General features: G+C 53.7%; 1 protein-coding gene across 6 annotated transcripts; it reads right to left on the bottom strand.

Annotated features, from left to right (window-relative positions):
- Window positions 1–2,745: 2,745 nt before the first annotated feature.
- On the bottom strand, window positions 2,746–22,266 carry LHX9 (LIM homeobox 9). Of its 6 annotated transcripts, XM_016165092.2 has the most exons (7): window positions 22,176–22,266; window positions 21,876–21,947; window positions 16,865–16,983; window positions 14,890–15,092; window positions 13,478–13,833; window positions 7,512–7,714; window positions 3,898–6,343 (listed from the first exon to the last, which is right to left on the bottom strand). In XM_016165092.2, exons 2-7 carry the CDS (start codon window positions 21,901–21,903, stop codon window positions 6,086–6,088), a joined length of 1,167 nt encoding a protein of 388 aa, XP_016020578.1. In that variant the 5' UTR covers window positions 21,904–21,947; window positions 22,176–22,266; the 3' UTR covers window positions 3,898–6,085. The 6 variants fall into 6 exon arrangements, with proteins under 6 accessions (XP_016020580.1, XP_016020578.1, XP_016020579.1 ...); XM_016165093.2 differs by lacking the exons at window positions 21,876–21,947; window positions 22,176–22,266 and adding an exon at window positions 19,876–20,330; XM_016165089.2 differs by lacking the exons at window positions 21,876–21,947; window positions 22,176–22,266 and adding an exon at window positions 18,102–18,276.
- Between the last annotated feature and the right edge of the window lie 113 nt (window positions 22,267–22,379).

The raw sequence follows: 22,379 nt of genomic DNA, 5'->3' as shown, positions 1-22,379 counted from the left end.
TATGTGGAGAAAAAATACACAGAAATGCATACCCAGAACTTACTACCTGTGGCTAATCCTGAACTTTCATTCTTGCCTGCATTCTGTTGTTTCAACACAAGATAAACATAGCACAAAAAAGCAAAAACTAATAATCCAAGGAGAGAAAAACATGTTCGTATGATACATGATAAGGTAGGACTGACTATGTTCATATTCATAAAGAAATGTTGGGAGCAGAGAGTGATGTTAGATAAAAATATCTATTTTTTACACAGTTAAAAAGAAATTTAGCTGTGATTATATTGCTGCTTACATCATATTCATAGACATTTCATTGAGTACCATGCACAGTTCTGAACTTTTTTTTTTTTTTTTTTTTTTTTTTTTTTTGCTATGGAAACAGGTAAAATGAAATGGCAATCTCCCCAGAGGGCATTCAAAATACTATATTAACTTAGAATTATAACTCATTTTGAAAATAAGATCAATGGTAACATTATTCTGAAAAACAAAGTTTTAAGGGCAGAGCAGGTATGATAAAAATGTTTCAAAATCAACCGCACACTGTAAAGAAAACAACTTCCTACGTTTGACGTTGGCTGTCAGGCAGAGGGGCTGTGTCTGCGGCTTTGCTTCAGAAGGTTTTTTTTTTATTAATTCGAATATTCAGAGTTGGTTCCCAATGACTGAAAACATTAGTAGGTCCCAATGGTCAATCCGGGTTTTATCTGTCTGCATGGTTTCAGAGAGAATACGAAACCATTTCTTCACCTTGGACTAAATCCTGGAGTTCTTATTTAACCCTGGCGTCTGGAGACCACGGAATGTGGAAGGTATCGAATCACCTCAAGTTCACGAACTCTCTGCAAGTAAAGCCAGCTTTGCTTATAACGTACTTGAAAGTTAAAAGGCAACACTCCGGACAAAACTAGGTGTTTGCCTTGCATACAACAGGATGATCCCTACCATCCTCCTTCAGAGCCTGGAAGGCCGTGACTCCGAATTTCCATTCTAGAATGTTCCAACTCTAACACTCTCCACCGAGACACCCCTTGCAAGCACACCGCAACAGAAAATGAGGTCATGTTTATATGTGGCTTATACAAGGCTGCCTCCCAAGGCGGGTTATCGTGGAAGAATGTGCAGTGGATTCCACAGGGGTTTGTTACATAAAGCTATTTTTTTTCTTTTTTCTTTTTCTTTCTTTTTTTTTTTTAGGTGATAAAGTATCACCAAGGTCTTGACAGTGTTTGCTTTGGGTCCTTTACTGGGGAGTTTTATCCTTATCCGAGGTAGGTGGGAAAAGCCTACCCACTCTGTAAGCCAGCGGCAAGGGGGCTGGCTGCGCACCCCAAGCGGACAGATGCTCACGCATCGTAAAGCTTTCTCTTTTTTTGGCCAAGATCAAGTTGCCGGAAGCGAGGCTGCGGCGGGCGGTGGGAGCTCCGGGGCTGCCGGTCCTGCCTCCTGCCGAGACGTCCCCAGCCTCCTCTCCCCGCCAGACAATAGTGTGTGCATCCCAGGGAAGCCGACACCTTCCCACTCCGCGTCATGTGACCTCCTCTCTTCCCACTCTCGGAATTAGCGTTCCTTTCTTTTACTTTTTCAAACAAAATGTGCCTGTTTCAAATTCATAGCTGTTGCTTTTTTTTTCCAAATGTCTAATTTCTGTTATGTCTGTTCCCTCTTTAATCTTTAATCTCTTCGCACATTTCACGAACCAGACAAATATTTAAAGGTCTGTAAAAAGCAGGGGAGGTTTCAAAATATTTCTAAGCAAAACTGCCACAGGCAAAGCTGGAGGACAAGGATTTGAATAAACTGGCCGGAAATGTATCGGAAAACCTATTTAAGTTGCTTCGGCCACGGATGAGGTTTCCATGAGGCATAAATGGTCAAGGTGCTCACAAAACCAACATGTTCCATGATCGCTCAAAACAGTCTGCTTGTCACGGTGCATTGCTTTCTTTCTTTTTTATTAGTGATTTACTCTCTCCTTTGGAATGTTCTTTCTTTTTTCTTTTTGTATTCGGGAAGTGAAAGCATTTAAAAAACATTCAAAATTCTGAGAATATATGTAAGTGAAATATTTAATGTCTGTCATCCATAAAAGTTACATCATTTACACAGGGTTCATTAGTATATAATAAAAATTTCATCATAATGAAAAATTTTCTGGAAAGTTCTATGCTAATTTGTTTAACATACGCTTTGGATATACAGCTAAATAGGAATCGTTAAAAAATTCTTCAAATATTCCCTTTAACAGTTAAACAAACTTCATTCCTAAATGTGTGTTTTTCTTACCACTTGCTCCTTTGTTTGTAATATCATACGTCATTTGAACTGTGCAAAGATCGGATCTTTTCATAGTTCAGAATATATTTGTATACGTCAATAAATTTGCTTGTTGCATAGTGAACATGTAACCTGACAGAGGATCTAGAAATTTTACGTTAATAATCTAAAAAAGTTGCTGAAATTTTACATGATAGTTTTTGCTGAGGTTTATTTTTGTTGCGACTTGAGTTTTCTTTTTTTGTAAATTTTCAATACATGTGTCCATGGATACAGTAAGAGGTCATGAAAAGTTAAAAACCAAGTAAGTAATTTTCTCTGAGACTACCAGAATTTAACCTCATGATTTCGCTTGAATCTTCTTCTAAGTATTACGAGTTGGAAATGTGTCGTGCTGCCTCTTAAGACAGTAGTCAAAATTAATTTCGACAGTGTGTGTTTAACATAAAGGTTACTATGTTTGCGTCAAGTAAAATGTTTATTAATGAAAGCTATTTACCATACAAGAAACAGCAAAGAGTAGCATCATACAGAGATGTACACTAGAGCGACATATGTGGGAGCACATGCAGAGATTTCTGTGTAAAAAGGAAGGAATAAACAATAATACTAAAATTACCGGGGTTCGGTCCCTAGACTCTTAAGTGAGTGGTAACTTTTCTTTGAATTTACAATTGGAAAATGCCGTGAACAGATAGGACTCATACACATTAGCAAGCAGGTGAAATGAAGATTTTGGACTTGACAACTACTGTGCTTGACAAATGTGTGGAATTTTTACTTTTCCAATAATAATTTGTTTCAAATATGGGCTGGGCACATTACTGCCAGGTTGCTCTGGTTTGTACAAGGTTTACCACTTTTCTTAGAAACCACATAATGTTAAGCCTCCGTTTGTGTTAGACACCATAAAGAACAGAATTTTTGTTGACATTCAGTAAATGACATTTAAGTCTCTCTCTCTCTCACTCTTTTTTTTTTTTTTTGGCTTAATAAATTTTAAAATGTATGATTATCATAACCTAATATTGTCTTTGTCTTCACTGCAGTGGGTTTCCGATCAAACTTTTCCCCTTCTTTTAATACTTTAGGGAATTTTCAAACGTCGGGATGTTTGGCTGTAATGCCCCAAGATTTGTTCTCCCTGAAAAAAATCATAGTGACAATTTATTAACTACAGAGCAACTTGGCTTTTAGGGGTCTGCAATTTCTATTTAGATTTACAAATATCCATTGGTGCTTCATAGACCTAACATTAAATCTTAATCATATTTAAGATTTCTTGTCATGCAATTACTTTATCTGCTAGTTATCTTTTTTTTTGTTTTTAGTTCTAAAAATTGGGCTGAGTCAAATCACTGGGGCATTACTTTTATTATAAGGAAATATATTTAAAGGCGATTCTAAGTTGTATTACATTACATTTGCAATGAATGGTGTGTACCTCTAAAATGAATCACAAGTTTGAGGATCTCAAAACTATTGGTATGTCTGAATATTTAAAAACTTTCATATTACTATTTTCATAGCTTTTACATATAGATATTGGAAACACGCTAGTCCAGTTAAACCTTAAATAAAACTGATGGGAAATAAAACTCCTTAGATTCAAACTGGTTTATTCACACAAATTTAATAGGATATATCACAATTGTTTGGTCCATAAATATTTAGGGGAAATAGTTTCTATACAATGCATTTATCAATAAACAAAGAAACATGGACGATTTTGCTAGACCACTTACTGTACTATAAACACGAAGCTCAATATATAAGATTATTGGATTTATCCACTATACTTGGGTGCACAACTGCTGTCTATGACATGTTCGTCCCCTCTACCAGGATACACCATAAAAAGAGTCTCAGAAATCAGAGGTAAAACAGTACAAAACTAGTGAGGTGTCAAAAGGGCTTAAAACAGTTAATTTAACAAACAACACATATATCCTGATTTTTCACAAACTTACTTCCAAGTTATATCATAAGGCACATAGGAGAACTGAGTTATAATTAGTCTACTTCATAAAGTAGATCTATAGTACCATATATTGTTCTGTCAAAGAACAAAATTTATAAGTATCAATATTTTACCTGTAAAAGTGTATTAACAAGATCTCAGCCTTACCAAGGTTGTTTGGTCTGGTTAGTGGTAAATGCCCAAAATGTAATAGAAATATGAAAAGTCAAGATTTAAGCTCCGTATAAGATGATAACCACACGTGCTGAATATATAATGGCAATCACACTTCACTTCTGTTACAGTGTTATCTTCCATCATCTTTTTTTTAAAAAATAAGCTACTTTCTGTGCTAATTGTCTAAAGACCCTGAGCAAAAGTTACAATAATGCACTTTGATGTGGGCAGCGAACTGTCAATATGTAACCACACATTTATACAGCCGGAAGGACACCTTTAAAATCTATTAAATAGCCACTTCGACCACCAGTGGAGATTTCAGGGGTCCAAAAAGTGGAGAATATGTGCAAAGCTTTTCTTAACAATCCACGAAAGCAAGACATAGATCTTGACTTTTTAAATTTTTTCTTTAGAAAATCCACGATCTAATTGGTGTTTAACTACAACAGAAGTGTAGAGATGAACATTCACCACTGCCCAGACCATTAAGATTTTAGCTTAAATTAAAAGGAAAAAAATAAAAAAGATACTGTAAACTAGGAAATATATTCAGATCCGCATCCACGAGGCTTCCGAGTTTAGCTACGTTAAGACCAATAACCTCAGATCTCAAATGTCAGAGAAGGTTTTCTGACAAATATATCGACCTGTGCCAAAGTAAAATAAAAAACAAAACAAAACCCAAGAATTCTCATTTTGGTATTAGACTCAAAGTTTTTTGTTTTTGTTTTTTAACATTATTCATATAGAATGCCAGACACAATATCATGGTACGGCTGAAACCAATTGATAGAGCTTTTAATCAAATTATACTGATTTCTTTCGACTTCTTAAAAAATTATATTTTACTTATTTCCATTTTCCCTGGGGAGAAAATAATTTAGAGAGAATGGTTGTTAAATTGATTTTTGCTTTAGGTTAAAAGTATAGCATTTCAAATTCTATTTGAAATGTCATAGATACACAGGGAGTTTAAGTATTTTTCGGATGTCCAAATAACCGATGAAAGTTTTGTTGGCATATCCATCTCTAAGAAAAGTGAAAGTCCCCTTCCTGGAATAGATTCCTGCCTAATTAATCGTTTTCTATTTAGAGTCGCTAGTGCTTTTGTTTAATCATATTCTTCATTTGTAAGAAAAAGGAGTAATCAAAACATTTTTTCAGTTTTAAAATTAAAAGATGTGCAGTTTTCAAATTTCCATAAGTACACATACAATCGCAATGTTTAAAGAATGACAGTTTAACTAATTATCAGATACTTGGTTACCCTAATCATTTAACTGGGAATATAATCATTTGTCTGTCAAAATACCAGGGTTTGTTTGTTTGGTTTTTTTTTTTTACTCCTTTAAGAGTTTGGAAATAAGTAACATACAATTTTAAGAGGCACTTGAAATGAGTCAAAAACTCCCCGTACCGACTGAAAGATCTGATTCACTTAAAAAAAAAATCCAAATTCATTTTGTAGACAAAAAAAAGAGAGAAAGACTACTGTAAACTCGTTTGCCACGTGGCTGCGGATGCTACACACCGAGCTGTTGCTTCTATTTCCCGAATATCTTCTGGGTTGGGGGAGGGGGGAGGATGGGAAGTCTTGTCGATAATAAAATAATAACAATTAGAGTAAAGAGAAGAAGGAGAATTAGAGGCGGGGAAACTCCAATGTTAGAAAAGGTTCGTTAAGGTCGTTTGTGAGGGGCTCCCGGATTCGTGGCCGTCCAGGTTAGAGGTCACGGCTGTCACTACAGTGATAGTGGGATTGGTCAGGTCTGTTAAAGTGGTCGCCGGGCCCGCCGGGCTGAGCGCGCCGCTGTCCGCGGAGGGCGGGGCCGGGAGCGCCGGGCCATCCGCCTTATCCACGCCCCCACTCTCCTGCCGCAAAAGGTTCCTTCTGAATTTGGCGCGTGCGTTTTGGAACCAAACCTGCAAACCAATCCCAACGGATCTCTTTACCGATGTTTAGTTTTAGGAGGTTTTTGTTTTTGTTTTTGTTTTCCTCTTTCTCTTCCCTTTTTTTTTTTTTTTTTTGAATGTAAGGTTCTCTTTTTAAATATAATTGTTTCCTTTTGGGGGGGCGAGAAGGGCCTCTTTCTTTTTTTTTTCTTTTTTAAGAGCAGGGCCATCATCTAGGCTATCTTACAGGTAGATATCTTGTCTCATCTCAAGCGCACGCGACCCGCCCCCGGCGTGAACCAGTGGCACTTGGGACAGCCGAAGGGCGCGTGCGCGCACCGTGGGAGCGGAGGCTGGGGGACCAAGGGCGGGACATTCGCCCTGATGCGTGACCCGTCTGGAGACGGGGCAGAGGCGGCGGCGCTGGCAGTTTCCCGAAGTAGCGCTCGCTCCCTCGCGGGAAGCGCGCGTCGCTAACGCAGACTCCGCACAGACACGCGGTCGGGGCCTTCTAGAAGGCTCCCAGGGCCTCCAGGCCCCGAGCGGCCGCAAACAGGGCGTCGGCGTTTAACACGCCCGCTGCGCGTCACTGAGACGCGGCGGGGGGTCACCGGGGACCCACCGCGACGCACTGCAATTCCGTCCCTTATTCTGACTGAGCTGAGCTGAGGGAAACGACTGGGCAGCAGATCGCATTGCCAGTGTCAACTTCTAACTGTGGTCCTTTAAAATAGGAAAACACCTGTGCCCATGGGTCACTGAGACACGGGCCGGAACTGGGGCTTCTCGGGAGTTGGAAGGAAAAAAGGGGTGTCCTGAATTTGGTGACCTGAATTTGGAAGGTCGTAACGTGCGAGGGGGGCCGCCGAGAGTTGGCTGGTCAGACGGCCCCAGCGGGACCCCCGCAAGCCTGCGCCGAGCCCCCCTGTGCCAAGGACGTCGCCAGCACCCGCGGGGCGGCGAGGCCAGCGGCGCTGACCTTGCAGGGCCATCTCTCCGTGGGGAGGACGTGGCCGCATTGCGCAGGGTCCCGGGGCTCTGTTTGGCCACTGCGCCCTCTCGGTCCACCCTCCGGGAGGACAGCTAAGGTCACCTAGCGACTGACGCGGCAGAGAAAATGCCTGGACCACTCTCGACAGGGGCGAGAACTGTTGCTCCGGCACGGGGAAGGGCGCCGGGCGCCACGGCGGCGTCTTACCTGCAAAACCCTCTTGGTCAGGCCCGTTTTCTGGGCCAGCTGCTTGAGGTCCTTGGCGTCCGGGTTGTGGTTGATGGCGAAGTAGGATTTCATGGTCCGCAGCTGGTGATGCTTGAAGGAGGTGCGCATGCGCTTGGTCTTCTGCGAGGGCGGGTAGGGCGGCTGGTCCCGGTCCAGGTGCTCCGCCTCGTTCTCGTTACAGCCTGTGGCAGCGACAGGGGACAGACAAAGGCTCAGCGCAAACTCCTGTGCCGGCGGGAGTGATGGCGACTGGAGGACGGCGCTTTGGGGACGCGGCGGCGGCGCGCAAGGCTGTCGCGCCGGCTCGGAGAGGCTTCCAGAAAGCAGAGAGCGAGCGGGAAGGCCAAAGCCGGCCGAGCTAACCAGTTCGGGCGGACACACCAGTTTATGTCATAGGAAAGTATGAGGTGCATCCTCTTTCTTTTGCTTAGTGCTTGCTAGTAAAAGCCCCAGATGTGGGAGGGAGAGGCGTCTCCAGCAGCGAGAACGGACACCCCGTTTCTAACGTGTTCACGCGCATGGGTGCACCCCGCTCCCCCCCAACACGCCCAGTGTTTAGACACTCCTCGTTTTGTCTGAACCTGCGAAATCAGATGTAGTATGTGGGGGCCACAGCTTTTCGTCACGAGGAATGTGCAAACGCCCGTTGCGGGGTTTGGGGGAGCCCAGCAAGCCAGGAAGAGCCTAAGCCAGTTCCAGTTTGGGCCTTTTCTGGTAATCACGGGGCATTCTCAGGAGAAAAAGGAAGCGGCCGGAAAAGGCGGAAAAGTTACACGATACGAAATCTGTAGATTTCTTACGCAGTCATAAGAATGCTCTCTTTACGGGCTTTGGCTGTAACTGGTTAATATATAGGGTTATTCCAGGAAGAAAACAGTTTTTCCTTCAGGTCATTTTAATAAACGATTCTGAGAGAACGAACCCGGACTCCTCTGCACCCGGCTGGTGCCCAAGGCTCCCCGCCGCTCGCCGGCCGCGGACGCCGGTGACGCGGGTGTCCACACCCAGGTCCTGGCCCCCTTTGCTCTGGGTGCGTGTGAGTGGGCGTGTGCCCCCCAGCTGGCCTGGCAGGAAGAGGGTGGCATGCTCTGACCCCCTACAAAGCCTCCCCCAGCTCTGAGAGCAAAACGGACGAGCCTTTGAAACAAGCCTGAAAGTCGTTACCCCCAGGGGATAAAGCGTGCATGAAAAAGGTCATTTCCAATAAGCTACCAGCTGCGCATAGTAAATATGAGTACAAAAATGAAAATATTCTGCTCAGTATTGACTGATTCAGCCAACTTTGCAGCCTAAAGGGCATGGCAGGGTTTTTTTTGTTGTTGTTTGTTTGTTTCCTGTAAGCCTTACTTCAGATATTCATCTGGTGTATATGCAGATCCTATTGTCCAGCATTTCAGTGCATTCCAACAGGACATCTACCCTGGACCCAACCATGTCCCTGGGGGTGCCAGAGAGCGAGAAGGAAGTGAGGCGTCTTTTAACATTGGCTCTTTCGTTCTGCTTTCCAAAATATTGCCTGCTATACTCCAGTTAGAATTACTTTTTTTCCAAAAAAGTATCCTCAGTAAATCGGCATACACACAGAAACACAGCCATTTTACAGTTAAGGGGTCAGCCGCGTCGCAAAATCCATTTCGCAAGGAACTCCCCCTCGCGTAGGAAGACTAGGCAGACACCGATGCCCCTTTGTTTCTATTTCCATAAGCCCCCGAGCAGGAGGGCACGCGCCGGCCGTTTGTTGAGAGAAGGAAGACCCTCCGATCACCACGGGCTGTCCTAGGTCAAGCACGGGGCCAGGAGCTCAGCGAGCATCCAGTCCAGATTTTGCATCTCCGCTCGCCGATAAAACTGTGAGCGACTATTCATGCAAAATCAAGTCAACTCGACATGAACTTTATTGCGATACATATATTCGAATATTGAGCACAGACTTCTGAACACCTCCCGTCCCTCCAGCAAGGGGGGGACACATACCTGGAGATTAGAGACAGAATAGACTTCACATTTTAGCCTATCCAGGCCCAGGAGGGACACGTCTAGTCCAAATATCCTATAGAATCGCAGTCTCCTGTTCTCAGACAGATGGATGAAACAGAGTCTTACGACCTCCTAGAAATTCATACTTAGCTCCAGCGAACTGAGCTCCAGTTCACAATCAGATTATAAATGTCCCCACAGCAAAAGGGTTAAAGAGGCACACCCAGTCGCCACAGGCTTCTTCAAACACGATTTCATTCCCATCGTCTGCGGCACGTAACTCTTCCCGAACAGCGCATTAAACCGAAGGTTACCCTTGGGATGGAAGACTTAACTTAGTGTTTAAATAATGCCCTGAGCCACCTCCCTCCCTGAAGTCATATTTTTTAGAGACGAGTGTGATTCCAAGCCTGACTACACACTCATTAGCCTTTAAAATGAAGTTTGTGGAAAAATAATTATAGAAAGCTTTGAGAGAACTGAACATGCATTCTGGGTCCATTATTGCTGATTGAAAACTCAGCAGAGAATTTTAGTGCATTAAACACAGTGAGGGGACCTGCTTTCACACAGAACACAATTCAGCGTGTAAGGAGTCGTTAGCTCATTATGGAACAGAAACGACCACATATGACTTTTCTTCGACGGCATTCTCACTCACATTATTCACCTTAATAGAGCAATCTATTTCTTCTACGGAGTCACTCGGCGCATTATCCTAAGTTACTTATGTGTAACTACAAATGCAGTATGTAAACTTGCAAGCGATTGTGTTTCCTCTGGGTCTACTTTTAAAGCTATAGGGGCACTCCTCCCCCTGATTTATGAGATGAAGTGATAACTCTCTTAAAACTGTCTTAAACGTACCCCTATAAATACGTATCTGACATTATAAAGCTAATGAGAAGATCTAAGAACGTTGTTTTCCAGTCCTTTAGGAAACGGTCGCCAAATGGAAGTTTCTGTTCTGAAGGTGTGTCACCTCCTGAGAAGTGACCGATTCCTAGGAGACCGCTAGAGGTCACTGTCAGGCTAGTGTAGCCGCTACCAGGAGCTGCCTGCGAAGTTCTTCAGAAGCAAAGAAAGAACCCAAGGAAGGGAGATTTCGAGAAGATGCAAAAATGCTGCCTCTCGGTGAATGCTAAATTATGCAAATACGAGCTCCCCATTCGAGACCGAGACCGAAGCTTCTCGCCCCTCTCACTGGAGTCCAGGATTCCAGATCAGCTTTCCACATCTCTTTTTAAAACATCTGCCTCGTACCCGAACAAAGAGGTTATAACTAAATTCGGAATATTCTCATTAAAAGGCATTAATTTGCTTTATGTCAAGCGCTGACGGATCTTTGCCAAGTTTCGCATTTTCTCTGGAAGTCTTCGAATCAGAAACATATTTCATGTACATGTTTTTGAAAATATATCAGTGTATAAATTATATCTGTCTAGCATCAACATTACTCTTTCTGAGACTAGTTTACGTTGAAGCAGAGATGGCAATGTGAGATCCAAAGAAAGCTGAAAACGATTTGAGCTAAAACTGTGGGTCGGTTTTGTTTTCTATCTTTTGCTATTTTTAATTCGCTGAAATGTTTCTTTTGCTGGTTTTGCAACAAGCAGGATTAGAGTCATAATCATTTTTTTTTTTAACTGGTGGGTTGATTTTTGGTCAGGCATCTTTAATGGCATTTCTCTAGATTATTTTCACCTAAATTAAAATAGTTATATACGGTTTGCTCATATCTCTGGGTGTTAAGAGGCATCTGGTCCTGTGACCAGAGGCCCCTGGGGGTTAGGGAGGGCCTCAGCGGGCTCCTGTCCTCCGTGGGTGAGGCAGGATCAACCTCGTCAATAACCTGGCAGCAGCACTAATCTGCACACTGGAGACCTACGTGGAAGACGTTTTCATTCTTTTCAAGAAATCGGTTTGTACTCTCTGGTTCTCCTCTGAGGAGCAGGAGAAGCAAAATCCCACTGTTCTCAAAGTTCCTGGAATTTTCTGGCATACGTGAAGATCCAAAGCAAAATCAAATCTGGCTGATTAAATAAAGGAGGGAAAAGCCAGGCTTGTTGCCTTTTGGCTGGAAATGTCCTCCATCCTTCTGGACTTCCTAGGAGCTCAGGGGTCCCTCTTCCCAAAGGGCGAGCGCGCTCTCTCTCTCTCTCTCTCTCTCTCTCTCTCTCTCTCTCTCTCTCTAATTAGGGCACCAGGGCCTTGGTGACTGGCTCCAGATTCCGATGTCATCTTCTATTAATAAAGAACAATTACTGCCCTGCCTGTCCTGCCCCGGGACCACGCATCAAAGGAGACCAAGAGAGCGCGCTGGGCAGAGCGGCCGGACCAGGCTCCCGCCCGGGCGCAGCAGGGCGAGCCCAAGGCCGCGACCCTCGGCCGGGGGTTGGCAAAACCCAGGGGCGCCCCTCGCCGTGCCGCGCCGCGCCCCAAGCCCATCCGGGGAGCTGGCCGGCCCTTTTCCGTTCCTATGGTGACCCTGGCGTGAACCCCTAGGGAGGAGGGCAGCGCGCTCAGGCTCCCCACTCTACGCGCGACGCGGCCCCGGCGCCTACCCGACCCGAGGGGTCCCCTTCAGGGAAAGCAGCGGAGAACCCCGGAGGGAGCCGAGCGGAGGGCCGGGGCCGCTCACGCAGCGGGTCTCCCCTGAAAACGCTGGGCTCAGCACAGGGCGCTCAGTCCCCGCTCGCGCGTTCAGGCGGCGTGACCTTCGGCCAGTCGCTTCTCCTGCGGGACACCGTTGGCACCAACAAAGGCCAGGCGCCCACCAGGCGCTTGGGGACCCGAGGACGAGAGCCAGCAAGATCTGTGCTCTGCGGTGTCCGTCCGTGGGCTGGCACCCGACGCTGGGTAACACAGGGGGGCTGCCACGGCGAGGTCCCCAAGGCCCCTTACAAGGGAGCAGAGAGAGTCCCCCGGCCTGAGTCTCCTGCGGCTCAGGTGCCTGGTAGGGCCCACCAGGGCCCGCCAGGGCGTGGGAAGTCCAAGCCGCGGAGCCGGTCCCGCGCTCCCCACCGTGGGCCTAGGGCTTCTGAACCCCTTTCCCGGGGGCTGGGGCTCACGAGGAGAGCGTCCATGCGCCCAGAGTTGTGGTCCTCAGGCGCGTCAGTCACCACCCTCGCCTGGGGCTGGCGGGTGCGGGCAGGTTCCCAACGCTAGTGAGAGAGAGGGATGGCGACAGGTGTGTCCCCGAAGCACGTGTGCTCCGAGGCCCGTGGCCTGCGCTCTGCTCCTCGTTAGACGGGAGGCTGGTGGCGGCCAGAACGGCAGCCCGCGGGGCACCAGCGGCTTCTGGGCCTGACGCGGAGCTTCTGCCCCCTTCCAGGCGTCTGGGTGTCCGGCTGGCTCATGGCGCAGAGCAGAGCTGGCTGCGGACGACCCTGCCCCAGGAAGGCGCGGGCCAGCTCGGCGTGGACGCCTCCGCGCGCGCAGGACCTGGGATCTGGCGTGGCCACACTCCCGCCAACTGTTTTCCTGACTCTGGGCTGGTGACCGCAGCCTCTGCCCCTCTAGCCAGACTGGGGCTGGGCTCCGAAGGGTTTTATTATTTTTTTCCCCCTAGTATTTAGGGGAAAAAAACCTTCTCCAGGATCACGGAGTGCGGCTTCCACACAGGAACTGCCCAGGGCTATTTGGCTCCAACTGGGAGCCAGAAACTAATGGGCTCGTTAACTAACGGGGTCCAGGACTGGCGGTCGCCTCTGCGCCCCCGGTGGGGCGCGTTCCTGCCACAACCTCGGCAAAGTGCCCCCCTGCCCCGCCCCCTGCCTCTCCCCTCCCCCCTTCTTTCCCTTCCTTCTGAGTGAAAGGGACTGGCCGCCACAAAAGTGGCCCTTAAGCCAAGCACTTTCTGGAGACCAGATCCGGGAGGGGCAGGAGGGCTCCGGAACCCTCAATCCTCTCGGGGAGCCGGGGAGCCGAGTCTGGGCTGGGGGGTGGGGGTGGGGGCAGGGACCCACCTGAGCTGTAGTTGACGATGTCCACGCCCAGCGCCGGGCTCTTCCGCTTCCGGGGCCGCCCCTTCTGCACCGTGCCGGCCCCGTTGAAGTAAGGCAGGCCCAGGCCGCCGCTCTTGGCCGCCAGCTCCGTGTAGCTCAGCTGCGGCGCGTACTCGCCCTGCAAGAGGGTCTCGAAGTGCGCGCGGCAGTACACCAGGCTGTCCTTCATGCCGAAGTGGTCGCCCGTGGTCAGGGTCTTGTTGCAGGTGGAGCAGGTGAAACAGCTCAGGTGGTAGACAGAGTCTCGGGCGCGCATGACCATCTCGGAGGCGGAGATGCCAAGGTGGCAGCGGGCACATCTCTGCACAGAGAACCTTCTGGAAGGAAACAGTCGCATCAGGGCCCCGGCTGCGGCAAAGGCAGGACCACGTCCCGCCCCTCACACGTGGCCCGCGCCTGAGACCCGAGGGCTCCGAGGAGAGGACAGGGCCCAGGTGGCCATCGGTTTACCTGCTTTTAGACTTGCCCTGGGGAACAGGACAAAGACCCCTTCTTTTAAAATCAGAATTGGGTACCCGATCCTCAATTCCCCTCTCTGTGAAATGCTGATTTAAAAAAACAAACGACAAAAATCCTGCCTCATTAACTCATAACGCTCGTGAAGAACATGGACTCGCGACCCAAATGAAACCATTTCATCCATTACAAACATTCTGTGAAGGAGGGGGGGGGGTCCCGTTTATGGGTGTGGGCGAGGCCCGCGGTCACACGCAGCCCCCGAAAATGACGGCTTCGCAGAGGAGAGCGTGTTCCCCTGCAGCCACCCCTCGCCGGCTGCGCGGGCAGCTGGGTCACCTGCACAGTCCCTGCGGGGCCAGGGGCATCGCTGGGCAGAATCGAGGAACGCGCCTGCCGGGCGGTTGGAGTCCCGCGGGCAGATTCTCGCCAGCGGGAAGGGGCCCCGGAGCTGAGTGGCTTGGCTTTGGACAGCCATTCCTTATCTACGCCTTGGACATGGTCTCCCGCCACCCTCGGGAAAACCGAACGCCCGGCAGCGGCGGCTGCCCGGACCACCGGCTCAGTCCCAAGGCACGGAACCCGCCCGTTCGCAGGAAACGGAAAAATATCCGCTTTCGACTCAGAGGACAGGGATACGGGCGCTCTCTTCCCGGGTCTCCCCGGTTCCCTGCAGGGGCTGCGAGGGGCTGCGAGCGCACGGCGTAGCCCCATAACACTCCCCCTCGGACCCCGCGGACCCCCACCCACCCTCAGCGCACGCCCGGGGGCTGCAGCTCCGAGGCGCGCGCAGGGGCCTTCCCCAGGCTCGGGACTGCTAACCGCACTGAAGAGGCGAAGGGCGGAGACCAAGCGGGGTCCCCGGGCTGGGGCAGGTGCCCCAGGTGCTCCGCACGTGGGGGCCGGGGCGGGAATACCTGTAGTAATCCTCCTTGCAGTAAATGCTGCCGTCCTTGGCGAAGCAGGTGAGCTCCGACTCGAGGGCCAGCTTACACTCACAGCACTTCAGGCACCTCAGGTGCCACTGCTTGTCCACGGCCAGCAGGTAGTACCTGTCGGAGATCTTGCCCCCGCAGCCGGCGCACAGGGCGGGCTTCTCGGGGCTCAGCGGCGGCATGCCCTGCAAGGCAAGCAGGCCCGCTGAGGCGGCGCGGCCGGCCGCACGACGCGGGGGCCCCGCGCTGCGCGAGCCCAGGGCGCCCCCGGAGCCCGGCCAAGGTCAGGGGCGCGCGAGCCACGGCCGACGTCCCGGGAAGCGGTCGCAAGTGTTCTTCCGCCGCGCTCTCCCTCTCTGCGCCGCCTGCCCGAGCCCCGTGCTCCGTCCTCCCGGGGACGGGGACGGGTCACCTGAGGACACGCAGGCCCCCTCGGTCTTCTTGCGAAGAGGGCTGGGAGCGCAGGGACTCTAGTCTGGCGCGTGTCTCCAAACTTGAAGACTCACCAACTACAGAGCGTGGCTTTCAACGCGCACAGGAAAACAAAACGGACACCGCTCCCGGGGAGCGGAAAGGGCGTTCGAACGCCACCGATGTTCTCAAACGCAGAGGAAACGCTTCTGCTTCTCCGAATCCCCGCGGCATGGATCGGAGCGGAGACACGCTTGGGCCTGAGCTCCTAGCTCACTCAGGACATTGTTGTGCTGGTGATGGACTCGGCAGGCCTTGCCTCCCCCTGATTTTCGGGGTACTGGCCCTCTTCCTAGTCAGGGTGTAAAGTGCCGGTTCCCAGGGCGGCCGCTGTCAGGCCCCGTCAGCAAAAACACACCCTGGAGACCTCTGCCCTGAAAAACTGCTCAGTGCCCAAATTCGGCTTCCCGTCTGCGCCCCTTCTCAGGCGGCCAGGGACCAGGAGAGCTCGCCCGGAGGGGAGCACCCCCTTCGTGAATTCGGGGTGCTGCCTTTTGTTTTTAAGCGGGATGGCCACGAAAGGGGGAAAGAAAGAAGCTAAGCCCCGCACATTTCCCTCAAGATCGGCAGAAACGGGTTGGACCTGCCCACGAAACTTTGGTGGGCCTGGAAAACTAGCTTCGCCCTTGACTGCGACCCTGGGGCGCGTGCTGGATTGGTGCTTTAAATGTAGAGACACCCCCACCCCGGCTCCATGGTGGACCCCAGAGGCGGCTGACCGGCCCAGAGCAGCCACCGGTGACGTGAGCCACACGTCCCGGCGCTGTCGACCTGGAATGGCTTACGAGACTTGTGTGGCTTTTCCACCGACTGTTAAACGGTTTCCCTGAAGAAGCGGACGGGCCTCTTATCATCGGCCCAGCACGGGCGGCAGTGATGGTTCTCGCGCGGGGCTAAGGGCCCTGCGCCTCCGCGTTTACTAGAGGTCCCTGCTCAGGACACGCACGCGCCCCCGGGGCGCCAAGCGCAGTCCTGACCGCTGCAGGGGCCTCCAGAGACCCCCTCAAGATCGCTGGCTTTGGGGGTGCCGAGCTCTGAGCGTCTGGAGAAGTGGAGGAGGCTCGCTCGTTTCTACCCCGCTCCCGAGGTCCCTGCATCAGACCCCAGGCCAGAGCCAACGGGCTCCCGCTCGGCCCAGACGCCTGGGCCGTGAACGTCGCCGCAGAGACGCCCGGAGCGCCAAGGGGACCGGAGACCCGACCCCGAGGTCTGCCGAAGAGGACCCCCCTCCTCTGGGCCCTGGCTCGCCGGCCTCTCCGGGAAGAGCCGCGGCAGAGGGTGGGGAGCGCGGGGTCTCGGGAGTGGAGACTTTTCGAGGTGGAAAGGGGACCGGTTCTGAGCCCCGCAGACAGGCGGCCCGCAGAAAACCCACCCGCCGATCTGCGGCGGGTGTCTCCACGCCTCGCCGTGCTCCGCGGGCCGCCGGGACCCGGGGCTCGGCTTCCAGGGCGCGCGGGGCGCCGGCACCGCGCGGGGCCCTCCTTACCGCGTCGCGGCCGTTGAGCTGGGCGCCTTTGGCCAGGCGGGCCTCGGTCTTGGATCTGCGCTCCATCTCCTCCATGATGCCTTGGATGTGGCCTCCGGCGATGCCGTGGAAGAGCATGGCTGGGGGGCGGAAAGGACACGCGCTGTCTTCTGCTCGGCACCCCACTATTTCCATACACACGCGCCCCGGGCTCTCAGCGCATCGAGGGAACGAGACGGGTCCGCAGGGGCCGCGCGCCGGCGGGAGCGCAGAGGCGCTCGGGGACCCGGGGCGGGAGGCAGAGGGCGAGGAAGAAAGAGGCAGGCAGAGCGGAAAGGGGTCCGCTCGGAAAAGAAAGCAGCAGCAGCAGCAGCAGAAGAAGAAGAAGGGGCGGGGGGAGCCCCGGCGGCTCCCCGAAGGAGATGCGCAGAAAACAACCCCACGCGGGCGGCGGGGATGCGGGCGGCGGAGGCGCCTCTCGCTGCTCCGAGAGATCGAGTTACTAATGAGAAACAACTGGGGGGGGCGGGGGGCAGGGAGCGGGGGGGCACGAGATCTGGTGCGGAAAGAAAATAGTTTTGAACACAAAGAAAAAGAAGCGCTATTTTCGGCGGTCCCTGGCTGCTTGCAAGTTCCCAGTGCCGGTAGGTCGGCTTGGGGACTGTGCCAGCCGGAGCCGCGTCCAATTTGTTAAGCGACTAAAGCCAGCCCATTTTTGATAATTTAGTAGGAGGAGTCCTCTCCCAGGAGCTGCCACGGATTTTTATTCAGACAACAAAGACCTGTCATGCTCCTCTCAACCCCCTGGTGATGGGCAAGCGGGGACAAACATTACAAAGGGGGGGGGCTGGGGGAGGCTGTGGCAGGGGGCATTACTTCCCCCAGCGCTCGCGTGCGCGCGCGTGCGCGTGCACACACACACACACACACACACACACACACACACACACACACCCTTCCAAGAGTTCCCAGCAATCCTGTTTTAAAGGAACCTTATTGTCCCTGGCCTGGAGCAGGAGACAGCAAGCCTGCCTCTTTGGTTCAAGTTCAGGATCAGACCCTGCTCAAAGCACACAGAATGTCCGCTCCAAACTTCGGGCTCCCTCCTTGTGGATTTTCTGATCCTCAGCTTACGGAGACCCCCAATACTGGAGAGACCGGCTTGTCTTCCACTGCCCCCCTCTTTCTGAGCCAGCTCATCTTTCGAAAGCAGGTCACCTCCCTTCCCCTCTCCCCCCACCAGGGACCCTGACCTTACCAGGGGCCAGAGCATCCTCCAAAGTGAGAAGCAGGCTAGGAGAACCGATGTTTCTGGAGTTTACTTTTGGTAAAAAAAATATTTTCTTTGAAAAAATGAGCGTGGAGGACAGGGGCGTGGGCGTGCCTGCGAATAAGCAACCGAACCTGGCCGTGAGGTGCCGAGCTCCCCTGCCAGGTTCGGGTCAGAAAGGTGACTGCTGGAGAGCCTAGTGTCCTCTCGGAAGGGGGCATTCCGGGCAGCGACTCTGGGACTCCCTCGAGCTTGGCGCACACCCTACTGCATGCCGTTCCCATTCCCCTGGCTGGGCAGGGACTCGAGCAACGTGACATGGACATTTGGGAGGATTTGAACGAGGCCCCTCCCTGCGGAGGAGGGGGACTTGGGCGCCTGCGGGCTGCAGGCGGGCCTGCGCCGCACCAGACGCCAGGCTGTTCAGTCTCCTTGTGCCCATGAGCGGTGGCCCCTCCTCGGCCACACCATTAAAAAGTGTCCATGACACTCTGATGCTGTCGATTCATTCGAACCGCTTGAAGTCCCCTGGGTGCCTGAAGTGGGGCAGGGGCAGGAACCAAGCCCGCTTTATCCGGAGAGGAGAGAGCCAGGGGGTGCTCGCTGCCGCCTCCCTCCCTCTTGCCTGCCGGAGTCCCACTGCTCCCTGCGGCTTTCCCGAGAAAAGGGGACTCGAGTCCCGACACATCCTGGGTACCTCAGGGAGTCCCCTGGCGGCAGACTCACTTCCAACTCTTCGGGAACTGACAAGAAACTGCAGCCGAAGCTAGAAAGATGAAGGAACGAAGGAGGAAGGAAGGAAGGGAGGGAGGGGGAGGGGGGAGGGAGGGAGGGAGACGCAGGAACGGGATGGAGAGGAGAGAAAGGAAGGAAATGAGAGGCAGGAGGAGGAGTGCAGGCGAGACTGGAGCGAGGGACAGGGCCACGGACTGACTTCCTGTCCCAAAGCATCATTTTCTGGAGCTGCCGGAGTCAGCTCTTCCGTGAAACCCAGGACTCCATGCTTCCCCTCGCTCTTTTCGCGGGGTCAAAAATAATGTCATCTGCAGACTGGACGCTGTGGCGGTCCTCCGGGTGCCAGAACACAACTTCACACAGAAATGAAGCCAACGCAGGGAACCGAGCCGAAGACCCCCTCCCCCACTGCGGCAGCCCCACCGGGCAGCAGGGCTGCTGCTCGCTGCAAGCAAATGCGATTAGCCCTTTTGGACAGAAGTCAAAGGGCTCTGCAGACACACATGCACCCGTGAGCCCCCCCCCCACCCCAGGAGGGGCTGGGGCGGCCGCCCTTTCACCCCAGGAGGGGCTGGGGCGGCCGCCCTTTCAGGGACTGGGAGTCCTCTCCCAAAGGGGCAGGTGGTCCCCCTCCCACAGGTCAGCAGCTAAATGGACTCAGAGCCCGGAGAGGAGGGGAGGAGGAGGGGTCTCCGGGAGGAACACCAGTCAGCTGACCCAAGGAGGCTCTAGGGAAAAGGGAAGATGGAACCTCAATCCAGGGACACGCTTTCTCCAGCTTCTGGGCTAAACTCTCGTCCCCTCCCCGGTGGCGCTTTGGAACTCAGTTGGGCTGTTGTTGGAATGGGAGTCGAGGGGAGACTGCTGAACAAAAACAACAAAGAACCCAAGAACGCGCTCGCCTTGAAGAGGCACGCCTGGCAAGCCCACGAAGCGAGACCTCAGCAACTCCAGGCAAAAGCCAAAACGCAGCGCGCAGCCTCCGGGGCGGCCCAGCATTCCCCGACTCACTCGTTCATTCACTCACTCATTCATTCACGCAGCCATTCCTCTGCTCCCCCATATGAGTTAGTCCTCCATCGGATCCTGGCCGGGCAGGGCACCGTCTGCAATCAGCTTCTGGGGCTGGGTCCCGGCTGTGCCTGCTTTTTCTTATAAAACGTGGGTTACAGGTTCCTACACCCAGTGGGATTCGCTCCGTCCATAAAGAAGGAACTGCGCGCTTGCTCCCCGCCGCCCGCGTGGGAAGTTTGCAGAAGGCGAGGGGTGAGTCAGGAGGCTGCTGGAGTCTGGGAGGTCCTCGCTAGTTCTGTGGACCTGCAGCCCAGCCTCCCCCGACAGCTCCTCAGAGGAAGGTGGGGTCTGCAGAGGGTGCTCCAAGAACTGGCTGTGTGACCTGGAGTGTCCTCAATTTGGTGTCTTGGAGCTCTGGAAAAATTACCCAGAAGGCCCTCCTCGCCCTCTCTCCCTCTCAAAGGACAGTCAGATCTTCACAGAGAGTTCTTGGTGGCTCTGCCATCTTTGACCTCTCACTGGGAGGGGCTGGGCTGGGGGACCGCACAATGACCCTCCAGTGCTCCAGAAACGTGGTCTGTCTGTCCAGCCCGCGGCCGGAATCCGGTCTAGAGTCACCTCTCGGAATTCGGAGCCCTGCGCCAGGCGCTGGCCGCTCGCACACCGAGCCGGGCACACGCGGCTCCTCTTCCCGCGGCTCCTCTTCCCGCTCCGCCCGCCACCGATGGCTACCGTTGTCGCTCTCAGGAGGGCGGCTGGACACTGGGCACACGGGAGCTGGACCGAGGGCTCCCCGCCAGGGCGAGGGTGGTGAGCCTGTCCGGTTCCGAACTCCCCCAGGGGAGGCGAAGGAAAGGAGAGGGGGGCACTTCCCCCGGGGCTGCGGGGTGTCTAGAGTCCAGAGAGGAAAATAGCTCCTCGGATGGGCATCTCTGGAGCGCATACATGGCTCAAGATCGCTTTAGATCTGAATTTTGGAAGCCAAGGTCCTGTGTCCCCAGGTTTGCCCTTAACAGAGCAGAGGTCGCCTTTCCCCCTGACCCTGTGAAGCTGGTTGAGGAGCCCACTCGGTTTGGAAGGTGCAGCCCTCCAAGCCGGGTCCGGCTTCGGGCACTGTCGTGGGCACCCCAGGGCCAGGGGAGTCAGTGTCGTCCAGGGGTGGGAACTGCCCCGTGGCCGGCGGGCGCTGGGCCTTTCTCCAGTCGGTGGACAGCGGGGTCCCTAGGTGCCAACCTTGCTCACCAGCGAGGGCGGCAGGTCCCCCGCCGCGCGGGCGCGCCTCTGACTCAGCGCCGCTCAGAGGGCCTGGCTCGGGACGGGGTGGGCCGGGGGGCCTAGCTGCGCCCAGGGAGGCTGGCCGCGCCCCCGTCGCACACATTCGCGGACCACTTGGCCACGCACCCACCCCGCGCCCGCAAAGCCTCCGCCGGCCGCCCGCGCCTTTCACACCCCTGACCTCCGAGGCCCCAGGTTCTTCTCCAAGGGGGCGGCCACCAAGTCCAGGCCAGCGCGCTTCTGAAACCTGCCCCAGGAATAAGACTTGCCCCGCACCGCGTCCGCAGAAATGGCTGCGCGGGGCTTGGAGCGAACAAAAGCGGTGCGGGTGAGGCCGCTTGGCAGCGAAGCCCTGCCGCGGCGACGAACCTCCCCCCTGTCCCCACCCCTTCCCAGGTGGAGACGCGGGCGGCGGCGCGCGGGGCCGAGCGCACCCCTCCGCGCCAGCGACGGCTCGCGGCTCAGGGGCAGAGTGACCTCCGCCCCCCACCCCCATCCCGCGAAAAGTCCAGAGAAAGGCCGGAGGAGGGACCCGGGGGCTTCGGGAGCCCAGTCCGGGGACGCGGACCGCGATCGAGCGTTTTAGAGCCGACGCGGCGCGCGGTGATTTCTAAGACAAACACCCCCCCCTCCCTTCCACCCGGTGACGGCGCGCACACGCGTGTGCACACACGCAGCATGCACGCCGGCCCGGAGGGAAGGGCGCAGAGGAAGAGGAGGCCCTGGCGTGTGACCCACCTGCCTCCAGCGGGGTGCCGTTCAGCATATTCTCGGAGCCAGGGGGGCCGGTCACGCGTGATGGTGGCCGCCCTGTGGGGAAGAGCGGAGGGTCAGCGGGCGCAGTGCCGAGGGGCCCCGTGCGCCTCCTCCTGCCCGAGGGGCGCCCAACCGCTGTCCCCTACCAAATCCCCACGACCTCGGGTGCAGCCGGGCGGCGCGCCCTCCGGTGGGGGCCCGAGACGCTCCCGGGGCGCCCGGCCGTCCGCGCGCGCCCAGCGCGGCAACTGTGCGGCCGGGCGGCGCCCATTCGGGGCTCACCTTGAGGTCTGGGTTTTCTCAAGGCCCCGGTCCTCGGCGAGGCGGCGGCCGGAGCTGATGGCCGGTCCCCAGGTCTCGCCGAGGGTCCTGTTAACCCCCCAAAACAAACCGTTAGATGGGAACCTTCTCTCTCTCTCTCTCTCTCTCTCTCTCTCTCTCTCTCTCTCACCCCCTCCCTGCCTCCCCCTCCCTCCCTCTCCCCCG

Source organism: Rousettus aegyptiacus, unplaced genomic scaffold (genome assembly GCF_014176215.1).
Source record: "Rousettus aegyptiacus isolate mRouAeg1 unplaced genomic scaffold, mRouAeg1.p scaffold_m13_p_18, whole genome shotgun sequence".
In the NCBI taxonomy this organism is placed as follows: Eukaryota; Metazoa; Chordata; class Mammalia; order Chiroptera; family Pteropodidae; genus Rousettus; species Rousettus aegyptiacus.
This window is presented reverse-complemented; position numbering and strand designations above follow the sequence as displayed.